Source organism: Piliocolobus tephrosceles, chromosome 5 (genome assembly GCF_002776525.5).
Source record: "Piliocolobus tephrosceles isolate RC106 chromosome 5, ASM277652v3, whole genome shotgun sequence".
In the NCBI taxonomy this organism is placed as follows: domain Eukaryota; kingdom Metazoa; phylum Chordata; class Mammalia; order Primates; family Cercopithecidae; genus Piliocolobus; species Piliocolobus tephrosceles.
Window position 1 is genome coordinate 166,267,534 of NC_045438.1, and position 14,109 is coordinate 166,281,642.

Consider the following 14,109-nt stretch of genomic DNA (forward strand, 5'->3'; position numbering starts at 1 on the left):
TAACTGGATTAATTATATCCTTGAAAGAAATTGGGTTAAAAGGAACAAGAATATTTTAAAATAGTTAACTCTGTGCTTAACCAACAGCAGTATTTCAGTAGCAGACTGTTAAATTAATGTGCAGTGAAATAGGGAAAGATATAGTCATCAGTATTTATGTATTCTTTTGTTATTCTTATGACCTTTTTAAAGCCATAAACAAAAGGACATTTGTTTTGCCTTCCTGCCTTAGCCAGGACACAAATTATAAAAAGAAATGCATAAGGAAACATTAATAAATCAAGTAAATACTAAAATTTCATAATCTTCTCTTTTTACTGCAGTTTTTTTTCCTTCCAAATTTAAAGTTTTTCATTAAGCATGGCCTTGCACACTGGACAAAGTGCAGCTCTGTTTTAGAGTACCTGCAAAACATCATTTCCTCTATAAATCACTCGAGTGATTAGAACTGCAAAGCATGGACTTTGCAAAGAAACAGCCTTTAATTGTATGGCCTGTCACTTTGAGAGATAGTGAGAAAGGGAGGAGAGAGGAACTCTAATTTTATATTTCGTACAGTTTTAATTTTTTAATGTGTATAGCTATTTACTGCAAAGAGGTTATTATTTCAGTGTAAAGTTTACTGTTAATTTATTATTAACTTCCCTACACACCTATACAAATCTTTATTAATGTATTTGGAACCCTGAGTTCTAAAAACTTTCAGCTAGTATATTCTAAACTTGAAAGGAGTTATTCACATCAGCACTGAACTGGCCAGTTAGGCAGATCTTTAAAAGGATTTGATAGGGATATTCTTCTTGTATTTCCTGTGTGTTTTCCCAATCCTGATTTCATGCTCATGTGTAGTGATTTATTTTTCCAGGGCACTGCGCCATCCAGTATAGAAGAGGTCAGTGTGGTAGTATTTCATAGCTTTTCTTTCATCCACAAAGCCTTGCCACCTTCCGTCCATGACTCATGCATCTACTGGTGTTCTCTGATAGCAAGAACGTTTTGATTAGCTATACGGGTTACCTGGCTGTTATTCTCGTCCTGTCCACATGTGGGTGGATGTGTGTGAAATCTGGAGGTCCTAGCCAATGTTGAAACAAAATCCTATCTAGGCCAGGAAATGCCTGGCTTCCCAGATACTTCTCAGAGCAATAGGGCAGGGACTAAATTTCTTCCTTCCTTCCTGTCCTTCTCCATCCCATAACACCTATGGTTCAAATGGGTGTTTGATAGTCATTGTATATATTTTATGTGAAGATATCTCTAGGCCCATCATTATCCATTCTAATAGTATCCATTATAGAGGCATCGATCCTATTAGTGAAGCAAACTGCCATATAAATAATTTATTACAAGTAGACATAGTTTAAATCCATGTGCTACCTACTAACTATTAGACCTGAGCTATTACCTCTCAATTCACCTCAGATTCCTCATTTGTAAAATCGAGATGAAAACAGTACCAACGACATGGGGTTATTGTGAAGAGTTAAAAAGATACTGAATGCAGAGCACTTAGTGCATGCCGGGTATATACCAAGTGCTGTACAAGTGCTCACTATTCTTCTTAGGACTGCTGTCATCATTTGTACTAATAGTAGTCCACATGACTTTTTTTTTTTTTTTTTTTTTTTCTCTGATGGATAAAAACTTCAGTATGAGTGGCAAGAATGGGAGGGAGGGACAGAGTGGAAAATACAGGTTCAAACAAAAGGAACTTACGTTAAGAAAAAAAAAAGGAAAATCAGTGAGATACTGTATTGCTTGGGCATGCTTGTATTCATGTAGTGATAAGCAGGCGGACTCACCCTTGCTGTATCTATATATTTTGTACCGCCCAGCACACACACAGGCTGTTAATAGATGCCTTTGGATTTACAGATGTTCCTTAACTCACAGTGGGGGTCTGTCCCTATAAATCCTTTGTACGTTGAAAATATCGAAAGTACATTTTTGATTTAGAGTATCTTCAACGTATTATGGATTTATCTTAGACTCCATTGTAAGTTGAGGAGTGTACTGAATGTGTATCGTTTTCATACCATCGTAGAGTTGAAGAATTGTAGGTGGAACCATTATAAGTTGGGGACTGGTTGTCCTTTTGAGGCTTTTCCAGCATTTCTGGGACTGTATTTATTGAAGTATCTGTGTGTATGTGTTCTGTTTTTCTCCTAATCATTTAATTAGAAATTAATCTTTCTATACCATACCAACAATTGCTTCCTTTGTACCTGCTTGTTTTAAACCCTTTAGTCTAATTTTCCCTATAGAGTTTGCCTAAATTATAGAGAATTATTTTAGTATGTTGAAGTTAGTATCATTACACATGTTGAGTTGTGCAAAGATGTGCGCTCCTGAGTTCACATTGTGTTTGCATTCTTCCTTGCTCTAATATTATACTAAGGGTTTGCAATAATCATTTGCAACATAAAAGAGACTGAAGATTTGCTAGCCTGCTTCAAAATATCAGGTTTTGAGTGGCTTTTATTGGAGGTGAAAATTAGTCGATTTTATACATGTTCTTGATACTTTTAAGAACAAACCAAATGGTAAAACACAGCCTACTAGAAAAATAGGTATAGTGTATATATAATTCCCTGAAAAAAAAAAAAATTAAGGTCACAAACACCAAAAACTCTATCGTGTTAATACTAGTCAAAAAATGAAAAAACACGTTTGTACCATTTTTAAAAAGCTATCACATTGGGGAACATTTTTTAAAATTAATCTTTTAGGACATTTCTTCCCTGTTTGATATTTTTTATATGTAAATCTTTTTTTTTTTTTTCTTATCAAACTAGCCATGGACATAACATAACATTGCAGTCTATTGAAACTGTGTATGTTTTGGGGGAGAGAATTCTGTGCCATAGTAGACCAGTATATAGGATGATTGAAAGCCTCTGGCTTCTTTCTGAAAGGTTGATACCTGTGTTAGCCTTACACTCATCACCCAATACTAGAGAAGGTGTTGTGTCTGGCCACAGAGCGGCTCTCTTTTCTTGATGTGTTTGAGGTGTATGTACAACCACTGAGCACCTGTTTGCAAGGCTATTGACCTTGAAAGGAGGGAAGGGGTGGCTATGTAAAGAGTATCTTAGCTGCTGGGCATAAGCAATTCTTCATTATTCAGAGGTTATTGATCATGTTGCTGGATTGCAGTGCTTCTCTCTACCAGGAGGTAAATCAAAGGAAGTGAAAGTTGTTTCTTTGATGACAGCAGCTTTTATGGGGAAATATTTTTCACCTTTAAAGACTATAGGAAATGGGGGAGTTATTTCTATGTTTGTTTTAAATATTGATGGTATCCTCATTTCCTCTCCACTAATCAGTTAATTATTGCTCTGTCGTTAATTATTGGTTCTATTCTTGTTCTTCACTTTAGTAATTCCATTTGTCTGTTTTACCTGGTTCTCAGTTGTGGTCATTAGTGCAGCCTCTTCATTTTAGGTATTTACTCAGTATTTTTTAGTGCAAAATTCTGAGGTCTGGGAGTCCAGGGACCTGGTTTTCATTTTTATTTTTTAGTTGCAGGTTCTGCTACATCATAACTGTGACTGGATAATAAATATTTACCTGTTTTGAATCCGAATTTCCTGATCTGTAAAGTGAGAGGGTTGGATTAATTAATCCCCATAGTCTTTTGAATTTTGTGAGTCTGACAGAGATTTTGTCCAATGATTTGTGCTACAAACATAACCTAGGTATAAATACTTTTATATTATATTCTGTCTCTGTATTCTTCACAGCAGTGGTTAAATCATTGGAAGCTTTCAGTCTCATTCAAAACAGCATAATTTGTTAATCATTGAAGCATTCATATATTGCTTATTGGAGGTACAGATTACCTTGATATTGTAATTCCAATTAGCTGGGAAGATGTTTTAGGAGTAATTAGACAACATAGAGTTAAAGAACATAAAAAGGCAGTGCAAACGAGTGCTTTCTCTTCTTGCAGAAGGGGATATTCTATTTCCTGATGCTTGAAATGATCTAAACAAAGAGATTCATTTTATTAGTGGCATGGTTTCTTTAGCCCAGTACCATGACCTTATCCTGTTCAAAGAAGCTGCCACAGGGTGCTTAAGTAGAAACATACAGTATGATTTAGCATGCAGTTCAGAGGGGCCAGGTTCTCACATTGCATATAAGAAAGTTCCCTTTTCATTTGTCTGTCTGGGCTATTCATTCATCTGTATTACAAGAGAAGAGAAAAATACTAGTCTTTCTGTGTTGCAGGAGGATGGCTTGCCCTCATACATAATGTGTTTGGATGGGGTGTGTAGGGTGTGTGTGTGGATGTGAGATCAGTCTTTTTTCAGCCACCTGTGATCATTGAGAGAAGGGGGAAACTTTCTGTGTTTCTCTCAGCTTTTCATAGTTGTGAAATTTTAGATAGTTGTCATACTGTAGTCAAAACATGATTCTGTGAATTTTGGAATTGCTCTTTAAGTTTTACATAACTCTGTCTGGAACATTTCTGAGTACTCCATGAAAAGTGAGGGTCCATCCCCTCGGAAGAACGGGAGAGGCATCGGGAACACTGAAACCTGGCCCCATGGGACCCTGGTGCCCTGCTCTTTGGCCCCAAAGCCGGACTTACAACCACCAGCAATCTAAATCCACCTCCAAACAACACTGAACCACTGCATGGGCAATGCAAGTGCCCCCAAAACCCAGACCTGGAAATTCTCAGGTGCTGTGTCCTTTCTCCCTCCTTTGAGCTCAGGAGTGTTCTAAAATTACATGACTTCTCTGCGTTTGGGTCACTTGATTAAAACTGGAAGCACTGTTTAATCATAAAACACCCTGTAATGGAAAATGAATCAATTTGGTTTGAAAATGCATCTTTTATGGTCTTTTAGTATTTTGTTGGGTTTTGACATGTTTTGGTGCCAGGTAGAGGAGTGGAAGGAAGGAGATTATTTTCTACTTCAAAACAATGGATGGCTAGGATTCTAGTCCTGGCTTTGTCTGTAACTAGTGTGATATTAGAAAAGTTGGCTAACCCCCCCTGTGCCTCAGTTACCTGAGATGCCAAATACCTGCCCACCTTCCTAGCTTAGTTCTTGTGAGAGTAGGATGGGTGGCTCACACCTGTAATCCCAGCACTTTGAGAGGCCGAGGCAGGTGGATCACCTGAGGTCAGGGGTTTGAGAACAGCCTGGCCAACATGGTAAAACCTGTCTCTACTAAAATACAAAAAATTAGCTGGGTGTGGTGGTGGGTGCTTGTAATCTCAGTTACTCAGGAGGCTGAGGCAGAAGAATCACTTGAACCTGGGAGGTGGAGATCGCAGTGAGCCGAAATTGTGCTATTGTACTCCAGCCTGGGCAACAAGAGCGAAATTCTGTCTCAAAAGAAAAAAAAAAGGAAAATATTTCTGTGTCTTGAAAATGTTAAAGCCATGGTGATTGCTCAAAATAGTGTGGTATTTAATATAAAATAGATACCCTTCGTAGCCCGTGTGTGAAATTAAACTTAAAAGGGTCACATTGGGACATTATTTTTACAATTAAAAAGTTTTCTGTAACAAGGATTGAACCTAGGCAGGACTTTATACCAGATTAATTGTGTTCATACTGAATGAGTTACAGATTTAGTCTATTTGTTCCTTGGTTTCAGAGGAGTCAAGCGTCAGAACTTAATGGTAGTTGTAGGTTCTCATTTGCTATGACATTTCAGTCATTAGTCTGATTGGAGCATTCTTTATCAGCCCTGTGCTTCAAGAGGAGGCGGAAACCACCATCCTGTTGGCTTGGCGGACGTCTGCCTGCTCAGATACTGCATCTCTCCTAGAGTCCCCAGGGCCTGGGGAAAGGACGAGGGGGCAGCCAGCTGGGCCCCCTGGGCTGGGGACCAGGAGCCCTCGCTCGGCTCGTTTCCCACTCATTGTGCGGCCCAGGCCCTATCACTCGAGAGGCCTGGCAAGGAAGTGAGGAGGAAGCCGGTGCCACTACTGGTTCAGAATGTTCCAGTGTGGTTGGAAAGTCTGAGAAGCAGCCTGGGTGAGAAGAACAAGACCTTATTGACAGGGTTGAGTCCTGGTCAGGTCTGTTTCACATCAGCTCTCTAAATAATCACAGCTCTTCCCACCTCAGGGATCTCTCGCACGTTTACTTCTGGCTTTTTTTTTTTTAAACATTTAATGTAGCTATGGTAGAACACAAAGCATTCGAACTTTTTATTCCAAGAGAATGATTAAAAGTATAGTGTTGCCTGCTTCAAAACAAGAATAGCAAAACAAAGCCCAAACTTGGTACTTTACATGGCTTTCCAACCTACTGCCAAATTATTATTCTTGTTGAAAATATTTTTTTATTAAACTGTTTTCTCATTGATTTATAGGGATATTGATTGTCCTAAATAACATTTTCAATGGTTGTGTAGCCCGACTTGGCTTGTCATGGTCTGAATTGGTCAGTGTCATTATCTCACATATATTTTAGATACATAAAAACCATAAGGATTGTAAGAATGGTATTAAAAAAGAATATACCAAACATTTTCTCTTCTCCACATGAATCTACAAACTAGAATATTTACCTCAAGAAGGCAGAAGAAAATCTGCTGGAGATTTTAGGCCTGGCATGGTGGCTCACGCCTGAATCCCAGCCTTTGGGAGGCCAAGGCAGGCAGATCACATGAGGTCTGGAGTTCCAGATCAGCCTGCCAACATGGTGAAAACCCATCTCGACTAAAAATACGAACGTTAGCTGGGGGTGGTGCCACTCACCTGTAATCCCAGCTATTCAGGAGGCTGAGGCACAAGAATCGCTTGAACCCGGAGGCAGAGGTTGCAGTGAGCCGAGCTAACACCACTGCACTCCGGCCTGGGTGAAAGAGCAAGATTCCATCTTAAAAAAGAAGAAGAAAAAGAAGAAGAAGAAAATCTGCTCCAGGTTTTAATGAACCACAGAATGTGTTCCTTGTATGCTTCGCTTTGTCATTCTGCCTGAATTTATGCATGACTTCTGCATTAATGTAGTAAACACTTGCTTGGCAGTCCTTTCATTTTCAGGACCCATAGGGTATCTCCAATTCCAGCTTTTGGTCAAGTAATAAGAAAAGTTTTTTTTTTTTTTTCCTGGAATATCTGGTAGGAGCTTTTGAAGCTCAAAGGGATATTTAAAGCCTATTCAAATTGAAGAAACTGAAGAAAATCCAACCATCCCCAACCACTTTTGAGGACACGAATTTCCAGTGGTTGGAGCTTCTCATTTTTATCTTTTAGTCTGAATGAGATGGATGGGGACCCTCTGGTTGGGCAGAAAGCAGAGGAGCAATTATGGGATTGACTGCAAAATGTCTAACCAGTTTAAGAGGCTGGTGACTTTTTATAGCACCTCCAGAATGGTGATTTTTGAACTTTTGACCTATTAAATAGTTTAATTATATGTCTCTCGTGCTTTCTGTCTAAAAGTGGCTCATGAAATATAGTGGGTCAAATGAAGACCCCTACCAGAAATTTTAAAAAGAATTATTAAGAACCAGTTGAGAATCTCTGTATTTTGTCGGATACCTTCATTTTAAGGCAGGAATTAGCTATATGATTTAAGATTAATAAAAAGGAAATGCTTATGATTTTACAAAAAAGAGAATATCTTCTTTTTTTCAGAGTTTGTATGTGTGTGTGCATAATAATACAAATCTGATCCCCATCCCTGCTCCCTGCCACCTTAAAACCCTTTCAAGCCTTCAGTGATTTTCCAGAACCTTTAGGGTTAACAGCCAGCCATGGCCATTGCCTGGAAAGGCCAGCCGTCCAAAGGTACTTGCCTTCCTCCACGTCCCCTGGCCTTCTTTATTCTGCCATGGAGTCTTTTCCTCCTCACACTAGCCCTTCCATGTCCCCAACCCACATAGCTCCCATCTTATCAATTCCGCAGTGATTCTTTTTCTCTTTCCCGCTGGAGACAGGGTCTCCCTCTGCTACCCAGGCTGGAGTGCAGTTTTGCAATCATGGCTTACTCCAGACTCTAACTCCCAGGTTCAAATGATCCTCCCACCTCAGCCTCCCAAGTAGCTGGTACCACAGGCATGGGCCACCATGCCTGGCTAATTTTTAAAGATGTTTTAGACTGGGCCTGGTGGCTCATATCTGTAATTTAGCAATTTGGGAGGCCAAGGTAGGAAGATCACTTGTGTCCAGGAGTTTGACACCAGCCTGGGCAACATAGTGAGACCCCCATCTCCACCAATTTTTTGTTTTGTTTTGTTTTAATAGTGGTAGGGTCTCACTGTGTTGCTCAGGCTAGTCTCCAACTCTTGAATGCAAGTGATCCTCCTGCCTTGACCTCCCAAAGTACTGGGATTACAGGTGTGAGCCACTGTGCCTGGCTCCCAGTGATCTTTTTTGACAACCCGCCAAAATTACTAAGATTTCTTTATGTTGCTATGATACCAAGGCATTCTGCCCCCGTATTTTGCATGTTTCACACAACTAGTAAGTGGCAAAACCTAAACCCAAATCCATCTGATTCTGGAACTTCATGCAGTCTGGTGATGCTTATCACTTCCTGGATTTCGTTTTCATCCTCTGTCTTCTGTGGAGCTCCAATGGATACTGTTTGTGAAAATGCTTTGTGTACAGTGGAACACCATGTGGTATTTATCGACATTATAGGTAGCCTTTTAAATGCTTTTCTCAAAACTCTTCGTCTGGACCACCTTTCTATACCACTATAAGACTGACGTTTTGCAATTTTTCCTTTCTTCCCAGGATGGTTCCTACCTGGCTGAGTTCCTGCTGGAGAAAGGCTACGAGGTGGGTGACTCAATGGGAAGCAGGCACAGGCTGGAGGGATTGCTCGCATGCAGCGGCCACATGCTTCCTCTGCTGCCGTCCCCCTGAGTGTGTTTTCCACTGAAACGCAGATAACAAATCAGAATCCAGGGAAGAATGTGTCTTTGGGCTTGTGGGCCTGCCAACCCATTGTGCTGTTTATCTGCTGGTGCGCACTGGTGGCTCCCCTGCGCTCACAGTGTTCAGCTGTGGTGCACACTTCCCACGTTCTCCGATAACGCAGCAGCCTGTGCAAGCTGAAGCTGTAACATTATTCGGGTTAATTTATGATGTAATGTGTTTCATAAGAAAGTCTTACTCACAGTGAAGTCACTTAATTCAGAAATTACAGAGAGCAATAAAAACCAAGCTGATGGTTGGCAAACGAATGAAAAATTTATACCTGGAGGTTTTCCTTTCTAAAAGGCAACCATATATTTTATGGAGCTGAAACTTTTAGGTTTGCTGCTTTTGTCGTTGTCTTCACCATTTCTCTTTACTTTAAAAGAAACAATAGTTTTATATATTAATTTTGATGTGCTAAGTATGTACAACTTAATTTTTTAAAGAACGTTTTTCAGATATATACATGTATATAAATTCATGCTATAACAGAAAAAAAAACCTTTACAGTGGCCCATATGCTCTGATCTGCTTTATGAATGTTTACATTAATAATTTAGGATTGTCTGTTTATTCTAATTGTTGGTACATTGTTTTAAAAATGTGTAATTTGGGCAAATGGAAACACAACAGGAAAGAATTTGGCATCTAAATGCCAACATTATTTGAAGAAGTAACAGTAGATGTGTTTAGCACCTTCTGTACCCTTTTCTAATAGCTAATGCTACATTTTCTAATTATATCCAAATAAAACATGGAATTATGAAAGTACATGTGTATACATATGTCCATATGCATAAGTTGCTATAATAATCGAGAAAGAAATACAAATTCTACAGAGCAGAGAGTTTTAGAGTAGATTATGTGTAGTACAAAGTGTTGGTTTTAGAGAAAGACCTATATTTATTCAGGCTAGATTAACCTAAGGCCTGAATGTCTGTTAAAAGGAATAGCTTGGCAGAGAGATGCCCATACTGTGTTTCAGATGTTTGAGACCAGCTGAGAGATGTTTGGTGGCTAGAGAGGAATTAGTGATGTTGTTGTGTATTGAGTGAACCTAGAAAAGGAGCTAGCTGGAGCAGAAATCGCTGCACTTGTGAAGAGTGTAATTTGGGCAAATGGAAACACAACAGGAAAGAATTTGAGTGAGGTGGCATGTCAGAAGTGATGCTCAAAACCACATGAGTGTTGGGATCTGCTCTTCCGGGGACAAGGTGGGCTGAGACTGGAGGTGAGGGTGGTGTTAACAGGCAGCACCTGTGTTTAGTCCAGAGGAGGAGGGAGCACGGCTTTGCACTGCAGTGATGGTAGACCCAGTGACAGTGACAGAGCGAGTTTGGATGTGTAGATGGTAACCGTTCTCAAGCACGTGGTACTGTTAGTGTTACTTGAAAAGGCAGAGAAGCAGATCTCTGTTTAGGTGTCCCTTGTTAAGGAACTAGCAGACTTCAGAAGACAAGAAGGATGAGAGATTTGCAAATAGATGTAACAAGAGCCTAGGACTGCCTGATAAGCTGCAGATGTTTTCGCGGTATTTGAAATCGTAAGAGCAGATTTTATTCTGATACAAAAAGACAATAGAAGGCCCACTTGACAAATCATAGTTAATGGGAGGAATTTATCACTGAAACAATGGTTGAGAGAGAAAACAGGTTTAGGAGAGAGAGATCCGTAAACTCATAGAAGGAAACATGGTTGACACTATAGCGGGAAAGTACACAGCCACAAAGCATAATCAGAAATTAATTCTCTTCCTAGTCCAGGGAAATGTGAGCTGTCTGCATATTGTGGGACTGTAAGTGTGTTTATCGTACTGTATTCAATTTTAATAGGCTGCTGTCCTCAATTTTAGGAGATTGGTATAATTGGAGAATAAACCATTAAGAGGAATCTGATGGTGGCACAGGCTTTATGTTTTTATGCTTATGTCAAAGTAAATGTTAGAGTAATTTTTCAAATTGGCTGCATTGGAAAATGTCTTGATTTATCAGCGGCATCCCTGATTTTTGAAGGCCATGAGTAAAAGAATAGGATTAGTAGATTGCATGAAGTAGGATGAGAGAGGGACGTATTTTATTACATGTGAACTTGGGGTGGGGGGCAGTGGTCGTGGTCAACATCAACAATTTTGGATGCTTAGAGACTTCAGGCTCTCCAGCTTTAGCGTGCATCAGAATCAGGCCCTGTTAAGACACAGAAGGCTGGTTCAGGGCTCTGGGAATTGTTCTTTCTAACATGACCCCAGTCAGTGTGACGTTGCTTGCCTGGGTACTACAGATAGAGAAACCATCACGACTAAAGGTTTAGATGAGATCGGGTGATTCATTGCATCATACGATGAAGTTGAACAAGGTACCCTAAGACGTTTTAAATCCGTGAGGCCTTGCTTCTCTGGGTTACCGTATTATTTTGAATCTAGCCTTTGTGTGAGGTCTATTACAAAGGTCAGGAACAGCTGGAAATAACCTACTTGGGGATAGCAGAGGACAAACCAGGAATAGATAAACACTGTGAAGAAGAGGCTGAGTTGTTCTTTCTAGAAAAGAAAGGCACACTGGTTGGTCAGCAGTGGTAGGGCCAATTGTGCATTTTGAAACTGGGAAGCATGGGCAATGTGGAGCGGCCACAGCCACTTGGAGGGGAGTGTGCAGGGGCAGAGCTGGGTTGGTGGGGTAGTGATGATGGGTGGTGTAGGCAAAAACAAACCCTGTGTGTGGAGTTCATGTAGCGCACTTAGACGTACTCCTTTACTTTTTCTCCCATCAGAAAAGCAAAATGAAAGTAGAAATAACTTGGCTAGCCTTAAAGCAAAAACAGGCATTTGCGGATGACTTGAAAAGCAATAGCGTATACTAACAGATTGATTAGTTATGGGTAATCACTTTGTATCACCTCACGCACATTTAGATTCCCGAAGCCGTGAGGCCTCGCCATCAAATGTGGCCACTGAAATCCACATCTCTGAATGAACGTTTGAAGTGAAAAAGTGAAGGGTTACTTCTCACTGAGAAAAGCCTCAATGTAGAAGTTTAAAATGACAGTTTTTAATGTTGTTGCTTGAATTTTGCTCAGGATTAAATGTTAAGGAGAGCTTAAGGAGAATGGATGTAACGCTCATTCATTCTTTATTACTTACAGGTGTCATCTCATAATGAGGAAACCCAAAAAGTGTTGAGTTTTATGGACAATCACTCTTTGATACTTTCTACACTTAGTTCTACACATTGCTGAAGTGCAGAGGATCATTCTCCTTTATCCCTGTTGACCAGTACAGAGCCAGAGGGGTGGACAAGGTGGTTAGCTCGCTGTGGCAAAGGAGCCTCAGGCTGGCCACTGGACACCTGTGTCTCACTCTTCCTCTGCCACTTGCAGGCTCCGTGACCCTGGGCAAGTCACTCGGCACCTCTGAAACTTAGTTGCCTTTTCTGTAAATGGGGAGGATAAGCACGCCTGTCTCCAGAGGTGGTTGCGAAGATTAGATGAGACAGTACATGGAAAATACTCAGCCCAGTGGAGTTCTGTGGGACTTACGGGCTCATTGATACGGAGCTGGTAGAGTGACATGGGGTCTAATGTGGACAAGCCAGTGGACACGGATCTTTAATCGGCTCTTTAGTTGGATTCGTTAATCAGCATTCCTGAGTAGCAGGCATGTTCTGTTGCCTAGGATGCTGGAGCTGTTTGCATTTCTTCCTTTCATAAGGGAGAACGGAGGATTGACAGAAATGAAACTTTTTATGAAAGCACGTTCTAGTTCCAAGTGTGTTTCCAGCACCACTGTTAGCAGATAAACCAACAACACGCTTTTGTACCCGTTTTGCACAAAGTACAGAGGAAAACCAGAGAAGTAAAGACAATGTTGAACCCTTTAAAAGCTAAAATCTGGGACTGTATGACAAATCTATATTGAATAACTTAACAGCTACAACACAATGTATAAGAATTTAAAATAAAGAATAGGTAAATTGTGACATGAAGGATCAGCATAGAAAAGAAATGGATGTAGGGACAGTCCGATTGTTATCTCTGGGAGATTTTTTGTTAGAATATGGAGTTGCTATACTTTCTTAATCTATGAGAATCCTTGAACTATTTTTCCTCTGGGTGGTTATCCCAGAAGCCTTTATACTTTGATTAGAAAAAAGGCGAAGCTTTTATGGATTTCATTTTGAAACTATACTGAGTGTTGGCAGGGTTGACCAAGTCTATGTTCTTTAACATTGCCACTTACTAGCTGTGTTATCTCAGGCAATGTCCTCATTCATGGAATGGTACCAGTATTATTACAGTAAGGTTCTTGTGATGATTAAGTCATTTAATACATACAGAGAACAGTGTCTAGTACATGATCATTGCTGTGTAAGTGTTAGCTATTGATACTACTTAAATAATCTGTACTTTTCAAAAGGTGAGTGACATTAACCATCCCTGGGAGTCATCCTTGCATCCAAGAGAAATCTAGACACTAAGAATTTGAAATTCAGTGATAATAATTTTCCATTTTCTTGATCATAATTAATAAATAATAAAGCATTTCTGTTATTTTCCTGATCTGACTGTGGATTTTGAAGTTAAACCAACTTTGTTTTAAATGGAAAGAACTTGAAATTTTCCTTTTTATCACCTTGTTAAGTGGGACATGAAATTTGTCAAAAAACTCATTTTAATTTAGTATAAGTCCTCAGTGTTTCAGAATTATATTTTGTGTCTGAACTACTGTAATTTTGTAATGATTTTGATTAAGTTTATATAAAGCCAAATTCAGCTCTTTTATACCTCATGTCTTTTTCTCCCAAAATCCTTATAAAAACAAACAAAAAGGTCTATGTACATACCTTCTGTAAAGAGAAAGCCGCTAATCTCAAATTCTTAACTAGATTATGCAGTTTGCACACATTTTGGCTTGTGTTGAAGTCTGTATTTCACCTGTCTCAGAAGCAGACAGACCTAGCTTTCATTAGTTCTTAGAATAATACCTGCTGTCATGGATTAAGCATTTGGCAGGTCTTTCTTTCCGTGTGTACACATACCAAATGGTGGGAGTTAGAGGAAATTAAGACACTTGATTTGAAAAGAAAGGCAACTAGTGCTTAATGCTTTTGATTTTTAACGTGACAGTAAAGTCTTGGTTGTGATTGGCTGTGACTTCGTGTAGTCGTCTGCATTTTACATGGAATGCATCAAAATCATTTCATATTTTTGTCAAA

The 14,109-nt window shown here is 39.6% G+C and overlaps 1 protein-coding gene across 4 annotated transcripts in view; it reads left to right on the forward strand.

Annotated features, from left to right (window-relative positions):
* GMDS (GDP-mannose 4,6-dehydratase) overlaps window positions 1–14,109 on the forward strand; it is a 628,423-nt gene that overhangs the window by 117,513 nt on the left and 496,801 nt on the right. For all 4 annotated transcript variants that reach the window (XM_023221057.3, XM_023221059.3, XM_023221058.3 and 1 more), the window contains exon 2: window positions 8,717–8,761. In XM_023221057.3, the coding sequence (XP_023076825.1) occupies window positions 8,717–8,761 (45 nt within the window). The remainder of the gene's footprint in view (window positions 1–8,716; window positions 8,762–14,109) is intronic.